The 26441-nt window shown below is 41.8% G+C and overlaps 1 protein-coding gene across 4 annotated transcripts in view; it reads left to right on the top strand.

Moving 5' to 3' along the window:
- The window catches only part of LOC126543311 (putative ATP-dependent RNA helicase TDRD12), a 236418-nt gene that overhangs the window by 171354 nt on the left and 38623 nt on the right, over nucleotides 1–26441 (top strand). For all 4 annotated transcript variants that reach the window (XM_055061914.2, XM_055061916.2, XM_055061915.2 and 1 more), the window contains exons 25-29: nucleotides 9641–9794; nucleotides 12245–12355; nucleotides 13043–13304; nucleotides 23682–23867; nucleotides 25552–25901. In XM_055061914.2, coding sequence (XP_054917889.1) covers nucleotides 9641–9794; nucleotides 12245–12355; nucleotides 13043–13304; nucleotides 23682–23867; nucleotides 25552–25901 — 1063 coding nt within the window. The remainder of the gene's footprint in view (nucleotides 1–9640; nucleotides 9795–12244; nucleotides 12356–13042; nucleotides 13305–23681; nucleotides 23868–25551; nucleotides 25902–26441) is intronic.

The following is a 26441-nucleotide window of genomic DNA, read 5'->3' as shown; positions in this document are numbered from 1 at the left end:
CACTCTACCAAATACATTGCACTTCACCGCGTGGGGAAAACAAGTTTCCAGATATTGTCGTACGAGCCTGGGAACTATGAGGCGAGGGCAAGTTCTGTGTGCACTTCAAAAACGCTTCCACAGTCAATTGTGAACAAAATTAAGCACCCATGAAATTTCTGGAATCTTTATCTGCAATTCTCTTGGGCACAATGGCGCAATAGCCTAACCGCTGACCCGCTGACATAAAAGAGCTTGAGATTTTTTTTGCACAGATGGAGCCACCTGCAAGAAACGCCTGTGAGGTTTATTATTTATTGGAAATCTTTTGTGTAAAGCGCTGCTTAATAAAACTAGCGAGTGCTAGTAGTTACAAGGTATTGTATGGCTCTACTAATGTGCAGCACTCGTTGTGAATTAGTGTGTACATGAAAAATAATGTCGATTTGCATGGACCTGGCCAGCAGAAAAATTAGTTAATTTCACTGCTTCCTTGCAGATTCCTTAATCAATATAAGACAATTTTCTCTTCATAGAATTGCAGAGAAGGGCTTGCTGCTTGATAATTAAAAATTGCAGATTTTCAGCTTCAATAGTTTTGCCTCTTCTTCGGTAATGTGCGACTAAGTATAGCCATAACTTGCCAATTTGAAGTAATGACTCATGAACTGTTTATCTGAACACAAAACAACTTCGTATAGATGAGTGTACTGTAACCTAGAAAGCCACTAAATTTTGTTGTTCTGCGATGAGAAAGGTGAAAGATAATAATTCATAAACTTTTATTGTTTTGCGTATTTTTATTAGGGCCTATATAAATTTCTAATTACTTTACATGCAATATATCTTCACAGAAACCTTGTATAGCCTTTCATATAAAGGCACAGCAAACTTCATTTCGTTATGTTGAACAGTTTTGCCAGAAACGCAGTACAACGGAGGCTAGTGCAGCGAAAACGCCGTTTTTTACTCGCACTGTTTTGAGTACCGTCAGATAACTCTTCAGGCTAGGCGATAATACTAGGTGTCATTGAAAAGCGCAGAAAGTAAACTTTCTAATGCAATATATTTCACATCCGTCCAATGAGCACAGAAAGCACAGTGTGTCTGCAAACAATGATTAAAACCTGGAGCGCGTGCCACCGGAGTGGGACTGCCACCTTAACCCCCCCCCCCCCCCCCCCCCCCCCCCCCCCCCGGCAGTGTCAATTGCAGCCGTAATGGTTCCGGGTTGTAGGTATCATGTGCTATTCTATGAACATGTTTGTTAGCCTAATTAATTTTTTGAGTGTCACAGTTTTCGAGAATACGTCCGTGGTCACATTTTTTTATTGCCGATTTAAATTCGTCAGGGTGATTTATTTCAATTAAAAAAACTTTTGTGTGTGTGTGTGTGTGAGAGAGAGAGAGAGAGAGAGAGAGAGAGACATCGGGGGTTTCATATTTTGTGCACCCAACATTGGGAAATGCAAACCGCCGGACTTGCAAAGGAACGCAAAGGACTTGCAAAGGAGTTTGGGTTTTTGCGTACACAATGTTGCGTTGGGTACGCTTTTTCTTAAACTACCTATTAAACCAACCTTTCTTTCTTTTTTTCATCTGTTTAGTGTTTACAGTTCAAAAAAAATTTTGACGATATTAGACTGCCAAGTAAATTGTATTGTTGTAACCGATAGTTGTATAACTGGGTTGCACAAAAAGCAGAGGTGACAAACATCGAAACATCAATTAGTCAGAAAGAAGTAGACTCGAGCCCACTTAAAGCATTATTGATTTTAATAATACTTGGATGTAACAATGAGCTACTGATGCACCCTGCACAATTAAGTCTGGCTACTGGTGTGTGCGCTGAAAAGAAAGGGGGGGGGGGGCAATATCACAGAGAAAAAGAACTGATTACAACGGTTTTCTAGTTCTGGATCTATACAAGTAAGATTTCTTGGAACATGCTTCTCCCAGTTAATTTGGAGAAGTGTCATGGAAAGGTAATGTGGCAATGGCGGAATAAGCATGCACTCATGTATTGAGTAGACCTTAATCTCAGAAATGGTTTACGAACAATTACACCAAATGACAATATGTGAACAAGGAAAAGAGAGCCTGAGGAGCGATATAACCTTAAACTTTGGGAGAGATACTGACGCAAGACAGGAAGCGACAACAGCAAAATACTTAAAAGTGATTGAAAGGCAAATAGGTATCGCAAAAAGTAGATGGAAGAAAATGGATGCCTTTCCTACAGCAGTCTGTGATTACAAGACACTAGTAGATGTCATGCACCAGGAGATAAGACAAACACAGCTAAAAAATTGGGACTGGAAACAAAGGACTAGGTAAGTGGTGAAATAAGGGAATAAAGGAAGATGTAGAACAGCATAAGTGGGTATCATTACTTCAATACTAATTACATTAACATCGATGATTTTGCTAGAAACTTTATGCTTAAAACAATTTTAAATAATTACATTTTGAAGAAGTATTGTTATATCAATCAACAACCTTTATTTTCTTGAAAAGATATACAGGGACAGAGGTGGCCACTGAAAGCAGCTGTCATGAACAGCTTGGTTGGTTAGCCGCTCCTACGTCAATACAGTGGGCATGCTTACTAAAATGGAGCATTATCTGTTGTTACATTATCTACCGTTTTTTCGACTGGCAGGTACAAAGTGAAATCAAGATGTTTTGCAAGACCATGATCGGCATGCATACTACTCCACCTCTGACGTTAACATACACTATGTCGTCGTAATGGTGATAATGAAGAGATCAGCATCTCAATTGAAATGACATATGCGCCCAGCATATGTCCCCATGTTCGTTCTTTCAACTTTCTGGTGTTTCTACATCTTGAAGTAACTTGACACTGTACGATACATTTACTGCCATGTGCTGACGCACAGAAACGAACACCACGTAGCACGATGTATTGTTTATAAACATCGTTATGTTTGTAGTATGCACACAACCTACTCAGTGCATAGTGTACAAATTACACACCGAACCTTTATGTGGAACAATTACAAACATGTGCAAACAAACATGCAGTAAAATAAGACACTGACCCAGTTTCTGGTTGTACCAAAAAGCAGAGCACTTGAGCCACTGTGAAGGTGTTGTGGAAAAATTGCTGATTGCGTAGCCTATCTGCGTTGCTGAATCTGTTCCTGCCGGCCCCATAGACTGTTGCGGAACAGCAGTATAATCATTTTAGAATTATGAAAATTTGACATGAGTGACGTCTGCGGGTGGGAGAAGAAATTTCCGAGTAAACTGCACACTTATAGTGGCATTATGGCAAAGCTATAGGAATTGACTGATGTATCTTAAGTATCTTAAGATACAAATAGCAATTATTGTATTGGATACAATAGATGAGCCAGTATCTTGTTTCTACATCTCGAAAACTTACGTGCTTAGGATTTGGGTATGTGTTATGATTAATTTGTAAAGTGTCTTTGCCCAGTCCTGCTCACATGCACGGCATGTCTTGTCCCATCGCCGGTGTTGGGTGAAGGGAATGGGAAAGATGAGAAAGAATAGAATGAAACTAATAAAGGTAAGTGCAGTGTATTGCCAGTAAGCAAGACTGGAGAGGGGCATACGAGGCCAGTAATGCAACGACATGTTATGAGGAGTGTGCGGAACAAAGGCAGATATAGTGAAAATGTGCAGCACGCAGGTGACTGTGGCAGTTCGCATTTTATTGCTATGGGAATTATACATGGGCACTCCAGGTTCATTTTTGCCTTCGCCATGATGTTTCTTATAAAGTCCAAGAGTGATAACACCGTCACCACGTGCTGTATGTATTAGTGAAAACACATGAGGGCTGCTCAATCTGGCTCGTGCGAGGGAGCAAGGCGAAGAGCAAACGGGCTGTCTTCCGCCATTCGAAAGGCCATAAGAGGAAGGGAGGGGAGGGAGAAAGGGGGAGGGGCGGAATGTTGGGCTCCAGCAGCAACTGCGTATTTCGCAAGGGTAACTGACAATTGCGGCTCAATCTCGCGCACGAAATGGACAAAAGGGGGCAGGAAGCACAGGAGGGAGGGGTGACGGATGCTACTCCACCAGCAACTGCGTACTTTGCGCCATGGTACATGGCTGTGCACGCTGTATCTTGAAAGCGATCTACAGACTGCTCATACCGTTGTGCACGCTGTGTTCTCGCCTCTCTTGTGTGGAAGCGATAGACAGCACAAAGGTCACTTTGCTTGCTGCTGCGGCTGCGCTTGCTCATGCCAGTGTTTTTGACAGCGAGCATCCACGGTAATCGAGTGTGATGTGTTTGTGTTTGCCTGTGCGTGCTTACACCATGCTTGTTAATTCAGTTAGTAAGCAAACGTTTCCAAGTTTATACAGCCGATAAAACTGCTATCCTTACTGCGTATAACTGAATACAAATTAGCTCTTGCAATCGGTGCTTCGCCTTTCAGGTCAAACTGTGACTTTCTTTGTTTTTCTGTCTGTTCCTTTCTTTCCTTCTTTCTCAAGGGTTTTGCAGTCTTTCGGCACACACATGCAGAAGTCATATTTCAGTTATAACTGGTAACGCGACACGAAAGCATTGTAATGAGCTGTTTATTTCACCATAGAACACATCAAAAAGTTGATAATGCATTGGCTGCTCATTGTTATATTGTTCAAGCCAGTTTATTATAAGTGGGTTCAACTGTATATGGTTTAAGTACATGAAGTAGCATACTTTTTTTTACAATTGTAATAAAATTTACTCAACTTATTTTCATTTTAATATGTTTGACACATCTAGGGCCTGTATTTTGTAATATTCCGTTTCATTTTCTATTATCACATGTTACACCATGTCGCAAACCAAGCAAAAGTGGCAGTGCGGCATTTTTGGGGCTACGACCAAATCAATGACAAAGGGCCACTATGAATGGAAAATGAAGTAGATCATTACAGAATTACCCCCAGGGACGCATGGAAATAGCTAAACTTAGGCGTGCCATGTGAGCATTTGCATGCGGACAAGCTGGTGATGTTGGCTCTCGTCCGCTTCACTGTAAGGTCGGATAGATGGACCGACTTTGCGAATCCAATTTTGAGTTTTAACTGCTACTGCAGTTAAATACCGGCCTGCATGAACATGGAAGATGTACTATAATTAGGCTTCAATTGTACCTCCAGTGGGTCTGCAATGTCAGTTCTAGAGCTGTGCACGTGCCACAATTCTGAGCCCGCGCCCGGCCCGGGCCCGGCCCGACGCTAAAGAAGCCCGAGTTCGCCCGGCCCGGCTCAGCCCGGCTCAATCTTAGGCTGGGTTAAGGCCCGGCCCAGGGCCGGCCCGACCTGCAATAAAGCAACACCGACACAAAAAGAAATATCAGGAAAATCAGTTTATTTAAATGACCTATAATGTTGAACTCTTGCATTCCATATGATAAAATCGTGAATATATACAGATGCAGCTTGCGCACACAATTGTTATTCTAAGTTGTGCAAAAACAACAAGTTGTCCATTGATGAAGGGTTAAGGCAAGCGCTTCCGGGTGCTCGTCTTCGGAGCTTTGTGAAGCCTAGTCCTGAGAATGCCACAAAACACCCGATCGTCCCCTTTTTTGGGTGCCGACACCGGTGAGTTGAAAAAGTTCACCCGTTTCTAAGGTGCTGCTGAAAGAAAACAGTGACCTTTCTAGCATGGGCAGTGATGACATGTGCTTCTTGTCGAGTTCGGTCAACGACCAGTCTTCAAGCAATACCACTGCCTATTGAAAAAGCCCCCTATACGCCGCCGCTTGGCTAATTTGTATGTGTGGCAAAGGTGACCCTGCGTGCGCCGTACACAGACTTATCTTCGCTTCCCAAACGCTTCCCTTCACAGCCTTTTTACTGGGAGGCGCCTGCAAGCGGCAGCTTTTCCACAGCGTCAGTACTTGGTAGAACCGAAAATGCATTCCGAGTCTCCGCTAGCTTTCATTTGCCTTTCGTTAGTGTTTGTACTTTTCTCCCGTCCCTGTAGATTCCATTTTTGATTAATAAATACATTGCACTTCCTGCTATACCTACATGCGAGACGACAAGCATACTTTCGCATAAGGTACGCAGTCGATATCGGGGAGCCCGACCGGTCCGTCCGAGACATAGAAAGCCTTGCCCGGGCCCGGCCCAAGCCCGAGTGAGAGAATCTCCAAATGGCCCGAGCCCGGCCCGGGCTTTTGGGCCAGCCCAAGCCCGTGCACAGCTCTAGTCAGTTCCTGGAGATAGAGCTTGTCAAAAAGGCTTCAATGCATGTAGCCATGAGATGAGGTGCAAGCAGCCACCACATCTACCCCTAAATTCAGTGCTTTACATGTGGCCACAGCCTGGTGATGAGTGGTACCTATAAAGTTATTTTACCTGCTGGTGCATATTACTGCTACACTGGGTTGTATGTGGCATGTTATCACATCTAGAATGTGCATTGTACAGAAAGGCTTTAGAATACAGAAGCTCGTTCCTGGTTCTGCTTGCGGCATTGCTGATTGAAAGCTGCCTGCTCCTCAGGAGTATGTGCGACATGTGACCTACCCATTTTGGGGTCAGAGAGAAACTGCTGCGCGCACGCTCGGCTGCGATGGAGAGCAATGACGTCAGTTCAGCCAACCACGCGCCTGGCCCTTTTTTTTTTCTTTCTTTCTGTCTCTGTGCACGTGCATAGGGATGCGCCGGAGGAGTTTTCGGCGTACAGGCAAAATAGACGGATGTACGAATCGGCTAGCCATCTGCAGCTTCGCTGTAAAAAATGTAATAGTCTGGAAAATGCGTCATCAAGAGTGAGGAAGGCCACAAATCGGCACAGCAATGTCAGAAACAGCTCTGAATGGCTGTAAGTAGTTATATGTCTCGGCACTCACACTATGACTGTACATGGTGCGTATGCATGTGTACAATTAACCCCTTAAGTGTTTTATTATTTTGACGAAAAGGTCCGTTTTTTAGTGGTGTGTGAATATGTTAGTGTTTAATTCTATTCGAAAAGCACATTTCCTATTTGAAATATTTGAACTTCCGAAAAGTGCCATACGCGATCCGGCTCGTGACAAGCACCTGTACGATGGCGAATGCAGAAATTGAAAAACTAAACATCATGATTAGAAAAGCTACCAAGACTTCATTGGGAATTCCCAAGAAAGCATGTATGGCACGGTTACTCAAACTCGGCGTGCACAATACGTGAGAGGAACTTGCAGAAGTGCAGAAAAGAAGCCAGATTGAAAGACTCAAATTGACTCCCACCGGGAGAAGCGTGCTCCTTCGGCTGGGTTACGGTGTGCAGGCAACTACGAAATTGGACGAAAATTTGAGACTCCCAACACACATACGAGACTTAAGTGAGCAAGAGCACTCCACAAAAAATTCTCTGCAGATTCTAATACAACATTCATGGATGCGGCTAAGTATCCAAGGATACCTGCTTTCGCACTAACCGCAATAATTACCAAAGGTGAAGAAAAGGCCGCTGAAACGATAATTGCAAGAAATCCGGACATGGCTGAGTAGGTAGTAATAGCACTGGCCATCTCCACATGTCGTAATTTTTGAAAAGGCATGATATCCACCAAAGCCCTGAAAATTTTGCAAGAAATATCGAAACGCATGCAAGTTCCCGAGACCTATGTCATCTGTACCCCTGGCCACGAGTCACTGGCAAGAAACGAAGTGTAACATGCAGCTCGAGATCATACAAGCCAGGCTTTCCTGCCAGAGGGGTTCCGAAAGGCGACAAGCTCCGAGGATATTCCCAAAAAATATTCGGATATCCTGCAGGATTACAAATTTGAAAGAAAAGGTATACCCCTTACCGCACCCCACTCTAACCAGAGAACAGACAGTTGCCCTGCAGCGTCTCCAAACAAACTCCAATGTAGACGGCATTATAATGCATAGAATGCACCCAATTCAATTGTCATACCTTTGCCTATCTTGTGGGGTGCCGGACACCCTTTGTCACATGGTAATCGGGTGTCCTAATCTTGCTGAACTCAACAACTAAGAAGCTCCATCAAGAACCGAAAACAAAAGCACAGGAGAAGAGTGCCAAGAATTGTGGGAGGCCATGCTCGCAGCCCCAGACTTGGAGGACCAGCGAAAGCTGGGGAACCAAGCCAAGGAAGCAGCATGGTGAAGGCAAAAATCATTATCAATTATCGGATCATAATTTTGGCACGTGAAACCCCATAATTTTTTTTTTAAGTCTGGCCCCTCCGATCATATAACTTAATGCATTACCATGTCTGTAGCAGGCTTTCACCTTCACGTGTTATAGGAGTGCAACATGCTGCCAAACTTTTGTTCACCACGAAGCATAATTTTCCAGTATATTTGCTGTGTAATAAACTTGATACTTGTTTTCGTAGCCCTAGCTGGTGAAAGAAATTGAATTTTCACAGAACCAGTAGTATCCATATTCGAAAAATATTTGATTTGATTCGCACTTGGTTTGCATTATTTGAATTCACTTCAGAATTGAAAATGTGATGTTTGCACAGTCCTACTTCTTTTGCTTCCTTTTTTAGGGTACATTTGAAAGTGCTGTAATGTCTGGTATAATGCAAGAACCATATAAGTGCGGCCATCAAACGCCGAAAAAGTTCTGCCGTCTACATGGGGAAATGCAAAGAGCACAATAAATGCAACTTTCGAGTGGTGACACTGTGCAGTCATCTTTGCAGCAAAAGAAAAACGAAGTGGATGCACTCAGTTTGTCTAGATCATTTGGAAAACTAGACTATTGCCGGGGACAAGCATTTTTTTGGACTGAGCTCGTTCGAAGCATAGTTCACCAGTGTCCAAAGCCCCTAAGGGGTTAAGGGATATGTACGATGTTCTGTGACAATGACCCTTTCCACTCTTTAACATAACCCGTTAAAACTAACAGGCCCAGGATGAAGAGGCCACCTTTGACAAAGATAGGTCCTCCTATCAAAGCGTTGGCCAGCCTTTCTTAGGCACCTTATCCCTGTTTATAACCTTTATACCACCTTTCCACTCTTAGTATGCTTCACTGCAATTTTTTTGCATATACTTTACTGCATAACACGGCTCTCTTGCGGCAAAGCTGACTAAAGAGAACCGGCAATTGTGTAACACATACAAGACACTTGTCGGCTCCAGAATAGACATACCCCTATGCTCTGCGCATTTTGGCCAGTGCTTGTGGTTCCCGGTAGGTTTTAACTGACGTACATTTCTTCCCGTGCTTCGCCAACTCCTCTGTGCACATTTTCTTCCGATATGCAGCATCTGGCTTGTTGCAGTGTGTCAGTTCCTTGTTGGAACGTATGCACTTATGCTTGTTGCGACATAGTAACATATGAAAGCAAATTGCTGTATGTACCGCTAAATTTACATGACCGCCACATTCAAATGCAACCTAACATGCCACAACATTATAGAAAGGGAACGTATCCAACGAGAACATAACAGTACATAGGAGTCAACAGGATTTAGGTTAGAACCACAAAAATGCAGTGTAGCAGCTGGGATAACGGAACAGCGAGGAATGTATTAACGAGGTTCTACTGTAGTAGGTTTGTTTCTCTCTTTTTTTCGTTCTTTTTCTTGTGTGTGTGTGTGTGTGTGATTTGAGACACTTTTGCTTATTTTATTGATTAGTGGTTGTGTTGCCTTATATGCCACTTTCCTGCGCATTTTACAGAAAAGAGAGAAATGAATGACAATGACAGCCAGAATGCTGTCATCAACCAGCACTGTACCACTTTCCTTGACACAAAGGATTTCAACCATGTCTACCTCTGGAAGGTCACCTCCCCATCTCATTTCTATGTGCAGCCATTGAAATTCAATTCATGGTGTGTAGCATTCATTGGTTTAGTTACTTTGGCATTTAGTTAAAACGTGGTAGATATTAGTAAGATGTTTTAGAGATTGTGCTATACTCTTGCATCATACATAACTAGTCCTAGAATGTCTAGTAGCATTTTTTTTATAGGCCTGTATGCTTTCTAGAAAACGACGCAGTAATTTTTTGTTTCTTAAAATTTTTATTTTGCATTCGTAATATGTGTGCCAGCACTGTTTTGTCAAATCCAGTGGTGGAACTGTGGCTACATTGCTACAATGCTGTTACAAAGTGCAAAACCTGCTACGTGCTGCTACACCTGCTACAGCCAGATTTCGGCGAAGATTTTAGCCATGTCGGTGCTAGAAGGGATTCCGGAGTGTTCTATATATGTCTGGCAGTAGAAACTATGAAAACAAAATCGTATTGCACCTGTTCGTGCTCCAAGAGTAGCACATAAGTATACCCGGTTTACAAATCGGTATCCATTGCCAGAGTCAGAAAAACGAAGCGAGCTGTTGCTTTGTTCGTTTGTTTGAGGAAGAAAAAAAAAACACCGGCTTGGTGCAACAGCTTTTCATGTATCTACTGCTTGGTACATGCTTTCTAGATTTCCGCTAGATGACACTGTACTAGTGAAGGTTAAGTGTCTCCACCCAAAGTTTTTGCAAGCGCTCGGTAGCGTCTCTGAGGAACTTGGTCAAACAAATTCCTGAAGTCATTCCACCTTATAAAGTGTCCTCCTTGGTGGGTGAGTTGAGACTCCTGATGGCAGGAAGTGTGAACGCTGCCCCTATAGAAAAACTGGATGGCTTCTGGCACAAAACGTTTCTGCTAAGGCTGGCTGCTGGGGTATGGAAATATATTTTGCTGTGCAGGCTTGTCCATTTGTCTCTAGGCCTTTCACATAGAAATACAGATGTAGAGAGGGCCCTTGGTTAAAGTAGACACATGATGCGAGAGTAAGGCAGCCTTTCAGTAGTCAGTATCAATGGACTTCGCTCTGTAATGTTGTATTCAGGAAGGTTTGGGTGGGATTCAAGAGAAATTTCCATGACCCAAGACCTGATTGAAGCAATGAAGGGTTCGCGCAAACGACAGGTTCAATGACTGGAAAAGACAGCTCCAATGCAGTCACATGCTAAGAAAGCAGCACATGATGTTTCCGGTGAGCTGTAGGAGAAGAAAGGCTGCAAAAGGAAAAAATTCAGCCAAGATGCTGAGTAATGCCAAGCTATGCTGGCAAAGGGAAGGAAGGCAAAGTGCTTTGCTGACGTAGAGAGCAGTCAACTTTTCTTGCAGGAGGGACTGAAGTAGCTGTCAGAGGTTGTTGCAAACCAAGAGGCACTTAGAAAAAATAAAAATTACAGACTACAGTAACTAGATAGCAGCGTCAACAGTTGCTGCCCATTGTTGAAATGTGCCGCTGTTGAAAATTTATCAGTGTGTATGTGTCAGTTAGAAGAATAAGAATGGGCTGGAGTGCGTTTGGCAGGCATTCTCAGATCATGAACAGCAGGTTGCCATTATCCCTCAAAAGAAAAGTGTATAACAGCTGTGTCTCTTACCAGTACTCGCCTACGGGTCAGAAACCTGGAGGCTTACGAAAAGGGTTCTACTTAAATTGAGGACGACGCATCGAGCTATTGAAAGAAGAACGATGGGTGTAACATTAAGGGATAAGAAAAGAGCAAATTGGGTGAGGGAACAAACGCGTGTTAATGACATCTTCGTTGAAATCAAGAAAAAGAAATGGGCATGGGCAGGACATGTAATGAGGAGGGAAGATAACCGATGGTCATTAAGGGTTACGGACTGGATTCCAAGAGAAGGGAAGCGTAGCAAGGGGCGGCAGAAAGTTAAGTGGGCGGATGAGATTAAAAAGTTTGCAGGGACAACATGGCCACAATTAGCACATGACAGGGGTAGTTGGAGAAGTATAAGAGAGGCCTTTGCCCTGCAGTGGGCGTAGCCAGGCCGATGAGGAATGATGATAATGATGATGTGTTAGTAAATGTGTTTGTATGTGCTGGCAGCTCTTAGATTGCATTACCTTGCTCTTTATAGTGCTTAAGATGCAACTGAAGAAGTGTGGGACACTAGGCTGTCTTTGCACCTCGTGTAACAATTCAAAAGTTTGTGCTACAAAAACCAATATGTCTGCTACAAGTATACATCCTTCCTGCTGCAAAAGCTGCTCCAAAAGGCCTTTTCCCTGTTCCACCACTGCCAATCTAATTTTACAGTAATGTGCTCTGGTATGAAAACTAGAGAATGTACAGTGGAAAAAGAAGTGAACTTTTCCTCGTTTTGAAGTATTTGCATATTGTGCTTATGTGCAAGTAGTCTCTGCTGGATAGCGGAATCTTAAAACATCAGGTTGCTCACTACATAAAATACATTAATATCCACTGCTTCCTTCTCTGCTCCCCCCCCCCTCCCCCACTCCCTTCTTTCCAGTTTGGATGAGCTTGAAGATAACATCCAGAAATCTGTGAAAAAAATGGAATTGGTCAAGCTGAAGTCTGTGCATCCTGGAGCAGTGTGCATCGCTCGCTACAACAACAATCGGTGAGCATCTTGACCTTTAGACAAGCTTGTGTATGGTGGAACCTGAATGTAGCCAAAAACTGCTAGATTGGAAGTTTTATTACGAGCGCTAGTAAATAATAAGCAATTTTTTTCAATCAAGCTTTTTCTGTTTTGGAAGTGTAAACTGCAGTTTTGTTTTAATGAAATCGGGATTTTGTAACACACAAAACTATGCAGGAGGAGCATAGTCAAAGCAGCTCCAGTGAAATCAACAGAGCAACTGTTCACTTGCAGTGATGTATTATGTTTTTGCAGAAAAGCTATGCAGAATTGCACAAAATCAAAGTGAGTTCCTTTTATCAGACAGATTTTCCTATCTGATATAAAAATTTCGTTGAAAACAAACCGTAATCATTCGACCACCCTGTCTTTTCTGAATTAACATACCTTCTTGGGTGTTTCTAAAATATATTGTCGTGAAAATTCCACTTTTTTCATCTCCGTGATTTAATTGTTTTCACTCGTACTTTGTGCAGAAGTTATGTTGCTGCACTGTATGTTTTGCATTTTCCAATTTTTTCAGTGCTGCATTTTACTTAAGAATCTTAATTCATAGGCATCTGAAAACAGCTGAAACAGCTCTGCTGGTTCATCCTTGCAAAGTTAAAGCCATGTTTAATTCTTTCCGCTTAGTGGTTGCCTTTCAAAAAAACATTTATTTTTCAGTTGGTATCGTGGAGAAGTGCAGAAAGTTCTCAACACTGCAGAAGTCATTGTATTTTTTCCTGACTATGGAGATACTGCAAAGTGCCCTCCAGACGAGCTGTTGGAGCCTGTTTCGTGGATGATGATGTTGCCATACCAGGGCGTTCAGTGCTCTTTAGCTGGAATCATTCCACCCTCTGGGAAGTGGACTCCAATGGCTGGGTCCATGCTTGAAAACTTTGGCTACGATGACAATGATGTGAATCGTCTGCTATGTCTCAGGGTAAGTACATAACCTGCCATGCCACAGCTGACTGCTCAGAACAGTGTTTTGCAAACTGTGGCCTGTGGACACTGCTCAAGCAGGCCAGGTGACTCAGAATCACAAAGTCTTTGCCCCTATTTTTCTTGGCCAAATTACGACTGTAAATATAGTCAGCATATCCATTCCCAGCAGTGGACCTTTCTTGGATTGGTCCGGGCTTCTCTGCCAGTAGCTCCACGGCATGGTGCTGCTGGGAATTGTTGAAGATGGCGATTGTGCTTCACACTTCCACGACGTACGAGCAACGAAGTGTGATTCATTTTCTATGGAACAAGGGATGAACGCCCATTCAAATCCACGGGAAAATTCAGCCCACGTATGGGGAAAGGTGTCTCACATTGAAAAGTGTGAGGTAGTGGTTTCGGTAGTTCGCAAAAGGCTCTGAAGACTTCCATGACAATGAGCGTTCGGGAAGGTCATAGAATTGTTGACTGACAACAACATGGCACGGAGTCATCTCAAATTTAGTGCTGCGATGGGACAAATGTCTGAAGCGGTGTGGGGACTTTGTGGAAAAATAGTGTAAGCTACTTAGAATAGTATGGATATTTGTAGTTACCTGTATGTACCTATTTTTGCTAATAAAAAAATGAGGGCAAAGACTTTGTGATTCACCCTCGTATTTAGTCTACATAAACAGGGCATTGAGTTTTCAACACAAACTATCACAGCCACTTCAGCTAACACCACACTTCTGATGACCATTGTCTATAAAAAGTAGAAGCAAGAAGTCTGGCATGAAGTTTGGCACTGCTTGACTTCGTGAAGCTGCACTCTCCTACTGAAAGAAATCTGACTTTGTAATTTTTTAAATGTTTGTACTTTAGTTAAAAAACAATGCAGTAGCAGCAAAGCTCAGTATTCCGCTCCTGTTCTTAAAATGTCCATAACATCCATTTTTGCTCATCTATATGACCATATGCAGTGATGAAATACAGTAGTTATCGGGCACGTGTGCGTGTGTGCACCTGGTAAGTGTGTATTTCACATAAAAATGAAAAAATGATGGCATTCCTCTAGCAGAGTGGCTATCTTCGACTTTTCAATTTATGGTTACTCTATTTACTCGAATGTACGTCACACAACCAGGATTGCAACACTAGGGTTGACTTTCCGGTCACAAAAATAACTGTAATGCGAATGTAGCGTGAGATTAACAGAAAAAGGAATGGTACCTTAATTCTAGGAATCACAATTTGAAATGAATTCTCTTTACTCATCAGCGTCATGCAAGGTGCAGGCAGAGCTTTCCTTGGGTGGTATTCTCAGGCGATCGATTTAAAAAAAACCCAACCAGTTTAGTGGTAAAAAAATAATTGGGATGTGCATGCGCTTGTGAAAAGCAGGTCTCTGATTAATATGCATGCCTTGCCCCGCAGCCGCATTGTGAAGGAGGTTGAGAGGTCTTCTGCAAGTATTAATCGGTCACGAGATGAGAATTGCAGCTTCTGCACTGCTTTTGTGCGAAATATAAGTAGAATTTGCCACTTCATTGAGCAAATAAAAGCGTGCTGATGTAGTAAGCATTTGTTTATTGTTCTCTTGGTACCCTTGACAATTTGACATTCAGTTCATTCAACCTCTTTTGTCCCATGAAATCCAAATTATTGAGGTTTTGCTGTAGTACATAATACATTTACTAACAGATGTGACTCCTTGGTTTTTTATCATTTTTTAAGAAGACTTGGACAAACACAGGTATTTCAGTATAAGTAGTAAGTGCATAGAGGTGATAACTTTTTTTCGATCTAACCACATTGAACATGTACGCTAGGAAGCACTTAAAAAGTAGGCTACTTGCACCACGTTTTAACTAAGGCCCGACACAATACTTACCTGCATATATATAAAACAGTAATATGCCTCGTTCTTGAATCCACCTTCGTGGTTTCGTACCCAACAAACCGTATGAAATATGGTCACTTGAATCTGTGGAAAAAAAAAAATCAATTTGTTTTAGCTGCCATAATTACATTCGCAGTTTTTCATCGTCACAGGCACTGTAGACCCTGAACTTCCACACTATATTATCAAATTTAATCTGTAAGGTTTCTGCACGTCATCATTAACCCTGTCTCTGGCTTTTACAACTGCTGTCTTTTCACACTTGCTTAAAAAAAAAATTGCACTCTTAGTTCTCATGCTTTGAATTTAATACTTTTTTCTTTTTTTGCTCGTACTGACACATTCGAATATGTAGTCTTTTTCCACATACAACACTCAAACTTATTTTCCGGTATTGATTGTACCTTGCCATTACATGAGTTTTAGTCACCATAGGAGAGTACTTTTTAAATATTAATTTGCTTTACATGTATTTCTTTTCTTTGCTTGTGTTCACTTGTCTATGTTAACTGCTTCAAATTGTTTGCCTGTGTTTGCCTTGTATATGCTAATAAACTGTTTGCTCTCCTGGCTATAACCCCTAGGCAATATGTGTAAATAAGAAAGTTGAGTCACTTTACCATACGCTAAAGAAGAAGAAGCGAAAGCCTGCATGCTCACGAGACATTCATTAATTACTTGATATTCTCATTCGGATGCATTGTTACTTCCTATAACTTTTCTCCCACCAAAGGTTGTGGGTTCAAGTGCCTTAATTAACTTTGCTTTAATTAATACCAAAGGTGTGAATTCGACCATCATGGTGGCATCGTAAATTTTGGTGCCATTGAATTTTGGTTTCACCAAAGGTAGAAGGTTCAACTCCCACAAAGGTTGTGGGTTCGAGTGCCTTAATTTGCCTTAATACAAATGGGTGTGGGTTCAAGCCCCACCAATGGTCGTAGGTGGCACCATCAGTTTTAATGCCATTGAGTTTTGGTGCCATAACGCCGGATGGCATATTGCCTAGCATTGGGTTTTTCATCCCATGAGCCATCTAAGGATTTCACCTTAAGTAAATATGCAGCGCTAAATATAAATCGATTTACAGGGATTTAACATCGGTCTTTCAGTATCATCAGATTGAGTGAGTGGCCTCCTGTAAGCACTTTGGGGTTTATTTCTAACAGCATGTAAATTGGACAAAGCATGCGTCTAGCTTGCAAACGGAATTTATTAAAAACCATTTGCTTGTTAAATTGAATAAAACCTTTTTTTCTCGGGTAGTTTAAGCACCAGGTTTGTTATTCAATTATATTCTGTTACACTACTGTATATTAATTTGGGTACCACAGCCAAAGGTAACCTAGAAAAACTATACATTCTACAAAAGGAGGCTCTCTGCTTCATTGAAAACTTAACATGGTATGTACGTTTTTTCTTTAGCAACAAGATTTTGCCTATGTTTTATATATTTAATCATTTTTTAGGGAAATCTATTTAATTAGCCACGCATAAACGTAAATTTTGAATAAGGGTAATTCAAAGCACCTGAGCAGTGGATAAACGTATTGTCCAAGATTATGTGTTCCACTGTATTTAGTGTACAGTAGAAAACATCTAATAAGTTATTCACGGGGCCGTCAGAAAAAAATGTAGGTAGTACCCGGGAATTGTATTATGTGAACATGCTGTTAACAGACACTATGCACGGCTCAACCTCTAAAAGATTTACTGTGGTGGACTGAAAACATGAACTCAATGGAGACCACCTAAAAGGTCGGAATGGCAGATTTGGCAGAAAATTAGTGACTTATTCCACAAGTGACCAAAAAAGATGTCGTATTCTTGGATAGTCACTCTCCAGGATACCTTATTTTTTGCAAGATTTCCTTTGACTAACGCCATACACATCGGCATCTATGAGCAATGGCATTATTGGCACAGTTCCAAGCACGCTGTCTTATCACAGTACCAGGATCGCTGTCAGCCGTCGATGTGTCCAGTGCTGCAAAACTGAGAGTATCTTCCAAACTGATTTTCCGCACATACACCGCACAAGTTTGTCAATGCATTGCTGCCCACAGATATGCTTGCCTACGTGGTCAGTCCGTATCGCTGCAAATAGATGAAAGTACAGTCTATGCATATACCGAATGTTGATCCTCTGGCTACATAAAATATCACCAAGCTGCGATAGCCGAATGATTATGGGTTTTCTTGCAACAGTCATTGTCCCTCGCTTTCCTTATATAATCACCACACTCGTCACTGCAGTCATCGAGGGTGGAGTGCCTTAATTAAATTTGCCTTAATTAGCACGAAATGTCAAGGGTTTGATTCGCACTAGAGGTCATGGGTTCAACTCTCAACCTTCACAATGTCATTTGGAATCCAACTTGGAGATATGGCCGGTTCATCCACATCTCCAAGTGGGTTTGACTCTCACCAAAGGTTGAGTGTTTGAGTGCCTTAATTAACTCTATCTTAATTAACTGTACCTTAGTTAAAACTACAGGTCGTGCTGACACTTTTTCTTCGCCTCGGCTTCAGACTTTCTTATAAAGAAATTGATGGCCCAATTCGCCCTAATTAACACCACAGGTAGTGGGTTTCACTCCTACCAAAGGTCGAGTTCTAGACTCCTTGCGAATATTGGTGCCATAACACCAAACATGGACTTTTCGGCCTGTGAGCGTCTGAGGCTCTCACCTTAATAACTTCATAACATTTAAGCTTGTCTGCAAGCTTGGGCGCCGTCGGCAACTACTGCATAGACTAGGCTTCGCTAGTTTCTGTTTTGAGAAACTGCCGGCACTGTGGTCAATTTGGCACACGGTCGTGCAGGCAGAGGCTGATTATCAAACGGCGCATTGTAAAGCGTCCATTCTGAAATTTCCGCCAAGACCATGGCGCATCTATAAACGCATGTGGTTGTCAGAAGTGCACAGGTAGGTTGTTTAGCATTGTTAACTTTTTCTTTTAAGTTATTTTGTGTTATAGACAGTACACTTGATATTTTCCTTGTAGTTGTGTGCCAAAGTGGCAACATAGTATGTAGGAATGTTGCAGGAACAACAATGTATCAAAGGTGATTCTAATACATAGGTGTCTATGAGGCCTTTGGTGTGACTGGTCCTTAGCTATAAACGGGAAAGGGGTTAACCGAGGGGCCCGATTTTTATTAATCATATCATGAGAAGCCAAGAAAGACGCCGAGGACAGCGTAGGGGAAATTACATGTACTTACTAATTGAATTAAAGAAATGATAAATTAATGGAAATGAAACCGCATGAAAAAACAACTTGCCGCAGGTGAAGAACGATCCCACGTCTTCACATTATGCATACGATGCTCTGTTATACCTAGGAAAACGTGTGAACAAGGAACATACTTTTATTTTATTTTTTATTTATGAAAACTGTTCGCCTGAAGGTTGTTAGAGGGAGGGTAAAGTAAACACAAATACATAATATAATACATGAATACTAGACAGTGCTTTAGCCAAACATAAAGTAACAGCAATCATAAGCAGATGTGAATGTTCAAATAGCAATATAGCGCATAATATGCTATAGAGCAAATCACATGTGACACCAGTGCGGAGGCAACAGAGAGAAAAAGGAAAAAAAAAATATAAATCTAGAAAATAGCCAAGCATTCAAATGCATAGTGGTCAGAAAATAGTCAGAAACATGAGAACCAGTACCGCAACTTGTTATAAATCAGCAGTACAAGGTATCCCTAAAACCATAGACTTTCCTACAATATGTATACTAGAGGGAACTCTGGCGTTGCAGTCATTGGCTCACCATGGGAATCATTGGAAGTACATGGATTTGTCTGATCTTCGTGCTTGTGGATGCAGATGTTCTTGTGGCTTTGCTTATTGTGCTTTATATGCCTTCATTGTTGTAAATTTCAGAGTTATCTATCCTCTTTGAAGTGCAAAAGACGCTGCGAACATGCACAGTCCCTACTAAATGCAACGGTTGAGCTGGTCAAGGTGGCCAAATCAAAATGCGCCAAGCATCTCAAGGCACTGGCTTGCCCGCGACAAATTTATAAGGGCATTTCATATTGCTTGTCCTGCGTTTGTGGCGTAATGGTTTGAATATCGAGCTTCTGTGCTAGAGGCCCTGTGTTCGAATCCTGCCGTGAGACAATTTTAATAATGTTTACTTAATTATTTATTACGCAGTACATTGTTGAAAATGATAAGTTTATGAAGTCACAAAGCCGTTTGAAGCCAAAAGGACGAAGCTTAGGCAAATCCGTGCTGGCTCAACCGCTCCCATTGCAGCTCCCATAGACACTAGTGCAAGAGCCCTCTCTAGTAATTATTGTATGAAACTCTATGCCTAAAACCTTAATTGCTGCGACGGAAACGAGATGAAAGCGGCTCTTCAATTTGTTTAAATGAGGCTGATTGAAGGGCTGTGGGGCGTGCGGAATTCCATTCTTCTATTGTTTTAGGGAATAATGAATATATAAGGGGGGGACTGCTATTAGCATACTGTTCATCATTTTTTTCGTTAATAATAATGAAACATTCCAGCCTTGTTAAGATTTTTATGCTGATTTCAAATATGTAATTCTTTTTTCCAATTGGCCATTTAGTTCTGAAGATAAAGGAAATTCATTGTTCGTTATGTTCAGAAATAATAGAAAAATGAACGTGCTACAAAAATTCATATTGGCACATGCCTAGGTACTATAAAACATAAAGAACATAATGGTAGGAATACATTTTTGATTAACAAATATTAGTAATTCTATAGCATTTCGATCTTCACTGTTTCAAAGGTGGGTTGCCTACTGTCTGATCTAAAGCACAACCTAAAAATTTTAAAGCATAAATTTCAAGATCTGTTCCTACCATTGTGTGCTTGGCACACTCAGCTACGAGCCACAACAAAAGTTATGGCTCTACTTGCCTTGAAGGCATAGACATCGTTGGTGCAAATCAGCAAGTAAAAAAATTGGTGTTTTGAGAAAACAAGAAAAAAAAAATACATTCACTTTTAATCAAAAGTGCAGAGAATGGTTTGCAATATTTCACAGGGAATATGGCTAAAAGCCACCAGGAATGTACTCGCTCTGACTACGGCCACCCAAATGTGGCAAAAACACCGTTTAGCACTGTTCGCCAGTTGCATCGAGCGCGCGACAAGAATTTTCACAATGAACGGGTTGCTCTTCTGCTGGTTGCCATTCGTACGGGGCGATCTCCATGCCGACGCGACATCACCGCAGCACGCACACATGATAACAATCTTTATGGCGAGACCATATTCTCGTTCGCTTTTGCCTACTGGCTGCTGTCTGAACACTTTCACTCGATTGTGAGGTCTACTTCAGCATTGCCTGGGGCTTTGGCATCACTTGCGGTTGGTGGCGGACTATTCTGGATGTTTTCGGAAGGAATGGAACGCTTTGGAAGTTATAAGCTGATTGCTTCTTTTTGCCAAACTTGTGCCTTGTGACGAACTTCCCCGATGGATCAGACATTGTTATGCACTTGTCACAAACCTACGAGATGCGCTGTCGCGTCACCCGTGGAGTGGAGCAGACCACAGGAACTTAGCGTGGCCATCCACAGCACGCATTTCTGATCATGTGCGCTAGTTGACGAATGGAATTGCATGTTTGGAATTTATTTTCTTCCCGGATTTCAACATCACCAGTGAGCAGGTGGAGTCATTTTAGCGGGAAATTCTAGAAAAAAAGGCTCCTCTTTCCAACGAGCCCAAGATGGCTGCGACTGCACATGTAGAAAAGGAGCTAGGCGCCGCGATAAAAAGGGTTGTTCTTACGCGGAATTCAGCTTACAGTGACATTATAAATTGATATTGTGGGCAATATACTCTTCCGCAAGATGGGAAACTTGGTGAAATAAAAAAATAGTAGCCGTAGGTATTGAAAATTAATTACATTTAATTTTTTTTTTTTTTTGGCCTCAAAGAGCTGCATTCCCCCTTTAAAGCACTTTTTTCGCACTGTGATTGGTTCGAATTGTTCTTTATGCGTACTTCATAAGGTGTGAGAAGAACATAGCTTTAAGTAAAGGCCAGCTTTCAAATTAAATGAATTATGGTGTAATTGATACAAGAATTTCAGTCTCGATTCTTCTATGTTTGACAAGCTTATGAAGTTGGAAGATCATCTAACATGTTAGTGACAATATCTGTGTGTCTGTATCTCGGTAGTGTGAATCGCGCTGCTCTTCTCTGGATTTTTTCAGTCTTGTCTATCAGACATTTTTGGTTTGAATCCCATATAGCGCTCGCATACTCTAACGAGGGATGCACAAGGGTTACATACGCGGTTAACTTCGCCTTCAGAGTAACAAGCTTTAACTTCCTTGTGAGAATTTTCTCTCAGCTTTTTAGCATATTTCTTTAATGTGCATTTTCCAGTTTAAATCTGAAGATTATTACGTTAAGCTATTTACAAGAGTTGTGTTAAATGATGTCCGTCAATGTTGTAGTCAAATGCTAACATGTTTTAGTTCTCTTGGTCAGCCGCTTGTATGATGTCTTGCTGAAGTTAATTTTCACTTTATTTTTTGCGGACCAGGCCGCGGGATTCTACTTTAACCACTTTACTTTGTACGGAGTCCAGTTTTCACGCCTCCAGTAATTTTGATCCCATACATTGGATTTGAGAACTCTTCTTACTAAACAGATTTACACAGGTGAAGCACGGTTGCACCTTCAGATATTCTCATGAAAAATTACTTAAGCCTTAAGAGGTTTGATGCGATGCAGTTTAGAGTATCTCATTTCATTTTATTTTAATATACATGAGTGCATTTTTCTGAAAAACAGCCAAGGCTGCATACAGTCTGTAATCACTTATTATTGCGTATCAGACTTCCTTAACACACATCCTGAATTTGTTTAACTGGCTTTGTTTTGCAACAGTGTGTGTTTCGAAAGGAAAAGATAGAAACGTTCTGTAGTTATTTGTTTAGCTTAATGACATCACTTATGTGTTTCGCTACAAATGTAACACCTTCATTATGTTTGCAAGCCAGTGTACTTTATCGTGGCGGTATAATGTAAAAATTGTCATGTTCTTTGCCTTCTCCGGAGGGTGAACTTAATTTCAATGCTCTTTCTTGCTCTTAGACCCGCCGCAGTGGCTTAGCGGCTATGGTGTTGCGCTGCTAAGCACAAGGTCACGGGATCGCATCCCAGCAGCAGCAGCCGCATTTCAATGGAGGTGAAATGCAAAAACGGCCGTGGTTTCATGCATTGGGTGCACGATAAAGATCCCTGTGTGCTCGAAATTTCCAGAGTCCCCCATTAGTGTGCCTCATAATCATATCGTGGTTTTGGCGCATAAAACCCCAGAATTTAATTTTTTTCCTTGCGGTTAGCTGCTGTTTGCAATGCACAGGAACGAGGTCTCTTCAGCTGACATAAAAAGCTCTGTAGACATGAAATTTACATAAGTTACTATTTCCACCAACCTTGAAAAGTGACCTTTAATAATTTGTAATGCTAAGCTTATCCACATTCCACATAGCCCGGTAGTGTTACACTTCATCCACCTATCAGGACATGGGTTGGCTGATTGACCCTGAGGGGCACACATCAGTCGTTTTTCTTCTTGTTAAGATGACAAGTAACTAATGAGTGATAGCATGCCAGCATGCACAAGCCATGTGCAAAAATGTGCCTTAAGTACATTCTGTTCATATAAAAACACCGAAATAAGTAAGCAAAAAAAAATGAAAATAATAAAAAAGAACATGAAAAAGAAACTTGATAGAACAGCCAAGAGGGCAGCTTTTCCAGATGTCACCACTAGTAAGCACTTGTAGCTACATTTTGGTGGAGTGTACTCAACTTTAAAAAATTCTAAGTGTTCTTGTACTTCATTACACTTCTTGGTAAAAATGCACAGTATTTAAGAGAGCTTTATATAGTTAATTGCCAAAACCTTTTCACCAGCTGATAAGTTTGATACAGTCACTATTGAGAATAACATTCTTACACAAATTCCTTAGAGATGACTTCGTAAAATGTTAACGCCACCGCTGCTACTCCCATGCTGACTTTACAAGCGACAGGCACATGTTGGCAAGTGGAAGCAGGGCCAGTGTTCAATTAAACAAATTATAACTGTGGTGCAAAAGTTCAAAACTAATTCGCAGACATACTGCATGACTCTGAATTTTGCCATTTGATGCACATTAACAACGTACCAGAATGCGCAATACATTTCCAAAGTGTAACCAGACTGGACCTTAAATGAAGGCTTTCACAGAAAATTGGAAGGGATTTTGAGGGATAATATATTTAATTTGATACTAGTCTCACGATAACTTCTATATGAGCATTGCCTTGAATTCCACTTTTGCCACGTGTTCTCTCAAGTGAATGAATAAAGGGCTTATCTCATGCACTTGCATTTTTATTAAATTGAGCATAGGATTGTGTTCATCCACCTTTTTATAGTACAGCGTGTATTCTGATGGATTTCTTGCATTTTCTTTTAAGGTTGTGAAAAAGAATGCAGGAGAGCGCCCTGGGACAAGCAATTATGAGGTGCTGTTGTTCAGCTCATGCCACAAAGGAAGAATCAGTGTGGCTAATCTTCTTGTAGAGGAGAAGCTTGCTACCCCAACAGAGCTGCCAAAGCTCAGCTTTGATGTCAACCTTCCACATGCAACAGTATTTCTAGAGGTATGTGTGCATTGTTCTGGGTGTGGGGTTTGATGTCACTCCTTGTTGAAGGGCCAATGTTCCTATGCTGATGTCCACACATCCTCTGTTGCTGAGCGAGTCCTGCGACACTGAACACAGTCTGAAGGCCACTGAGAGGAAAATTACTTGTAAATATGTATGAGGATTGTCCCACAAGTCCTTGGCCTAACACAAAACATTTGTGCACAGAGTCCACAACTATTCCTGCAGTAAACTTTCCTTTGAAAAGCAGAGAAGCCCGGCAACAAAATCTTGTTCATGTTTAGCACACCTATGGTAGCAAACGCCAATGCATAGATGGTGATGCGTGCAACCAAACACAAATGAACTTGAAAACAAATGCAGTTATTGAATTTCAGTACTTGAAACCGCCAACTCCAGCTGGTATCAATGAGGATATGGTGGAGACATTGGGAAGGGGCACCATCTCCTATAGCACAGTTAAGAAGGGAATTCCCCTATTTTAATTAGGGCAGAGAACCATCAAAGATGACACACACTGCAACAGGCCACGCAAAGTAGGTCGCAAGAAAACATGACCCATGTTTGAAATCGCGTGATGGCAATCAGCCTGCTCAACATCTGCATAATCGTGGAGCTGACAGTAATATAGAAAATCACAGTGCAGCACATTCATACCAAGTTACTTGATGAGCAGGTTTCTGCAAGTTGTGTTCCAAGGTAGCTCACTCGTGCGCAAAAGTGTATTTGGGGCACAAGGTCAAGGGGCAACCTGGAGCTGTTCAGGGCAGATTTTGAAAACTAATAGCACGGCACATGATTGTTGATGAAATGGAGTGCACCATTTCCAGTGCCAAGAAAAAGCCCGGCCTGCTCTGTCGGAAGGTAAAGCTTCTGGGATTTTTAGGGCCCATTGCTTGTGAATTTTATTCAGAAGGGGCCGACCATCAACAGAGAACACTATGCTGCCCTGATTAATCGGCTGCGGGATGCCATCAAGGCTAGATGATAGATGTGGTATGCTTTGCTAAGAGGTCATTCCACGAGCTCCAGCTGGAATCCATCAGAATATGGTGAAGACATTAAGAAAGGATGCAGCTTCTTATTGCACACTAAAGAAGTCAACTGTCTTATTTAAACTGGGGCAGAGAAATATCAAAGATGGGTCACATTGCAGCATACCAGCCTTTACACTGCATTGCTGTAGTGATGGCTGCCATCCATTCCTGTGGCTGTTCTGGACTGTAGCACCCATGGTACTTGCCCTATGCCTCCCCGTCATACTTTTTCCTTTTTTTTTTTTTAGTTGGTTTCCAGCGATGATGACTTAGTTCAAGCTGCATTAGAAAGCCGCCACCCATGAAGTGCAACAGTATTGAGTCGTTTCTTTTTTTCAATCGCAAGCATTGGCACCATGAAATACTACAAAACGGGGTCGTTTCTACCAGGCTCTGTTGTATCACCGCCATTTGACTGTTATGTTATACACTCATTGAAGAACTTAGTTCATTGCAGGGGAATAATGCAGAGATGGCTGTGTGGACGTAAAACTCTCCACTCTTGCAAATGTGATATACAGTGTGTGCACGTTTCATTTAAGCCCTAATCGGTCCTCGTAAATGTGGTTGTGCACTGATTTGCTGAGGTGGCGAGCTGTCCATAGGCAATGGTAATTGTGTCGGTACTTTTTCTTGTTCTACAGCAGTGGACAGGGGCTGATGATAGTGAAACTGATGAAGATGGAGAAGAGGTGACACTTGAGTGCCAGAGGAAACTGGAGAAACATGTGTATGATGTCTTTAGTGAAGTTCGTGACCAGGTCCTTGCACCTGCAGCTGCTGAGCTCTTACATGAGTTGATTTGTGACAGTGGTACACTTGGCCAAGGAGACACTTCTTACCAGCCCCAAGCAAGAGGGGCAGAGGCACCAGAATTATGCAAGCAAGGTGACAAAAAGGCTGCAGCAAAGGTTAAGACTGCCAAAGCCCATTCACGAGCCTCCACAAGGAATCTCCCTCCACTGCTGGAGTCCCAGTTCAAGACAGAGCACAGGTACGGTTTTCTGCTAAATGTGCATGCAGCTTCCGATGCACTTTCAACTTATTTCATTATAACTTTTTGGTTTTTCCATCTGGAGACAGTGTTGCTATCCACATGCAAGCGAAACTATTTTGCTGCATTTCTACGGGAAGCCTACAATCTCTTATAAGATTGTTTGCCCTCTCCTACAACACCTTGCATTATAAATGCAACAGGTCACAGTTATGCATATACACGGAGAATAATTGCCTCGCTGTGTATACAAAGCTTTGGGTACTGGCAATTTAGAAAAATGAAGCAGAAAAGTAATGTTGCAAGAGCACTTGAAGCCACAAGCACGAAGAAGACATATCCGTGTATTAACTATGGTAGCTGAATGATTGCGGTGTCAGTCTTCTCTAGGTATTCTCGTAGGAAAGTCTATGCACATAAAAATTACTGTTTGTATAAAATTACAAAGTATATACCTTTTCATGAACTCCTTTTAGTTCTTGTCTGGCTTGAAGTTAGCAAGGTTGTATTGTCAAATTACAAACACGAAGTTCCTTTTCA

Source organism: Dermacentor andersoni, chromosome 1, assembly GCF_023375885.2.
Source record: "Dermacentor andersoni chromosome 1, qqDerAnde1_hic_scaffold, whole genome shotgun sequence".
Taxonomy (NCBI): Eukaryota; Metazoa; Arthropoda; class Arachnida; order Ixodida; family Ixodidae; genus Dermacentor; species Dermacentor andersoni.
This window is presented reverse-complemented; position numbering and strand designations above follow the sequence as displayed.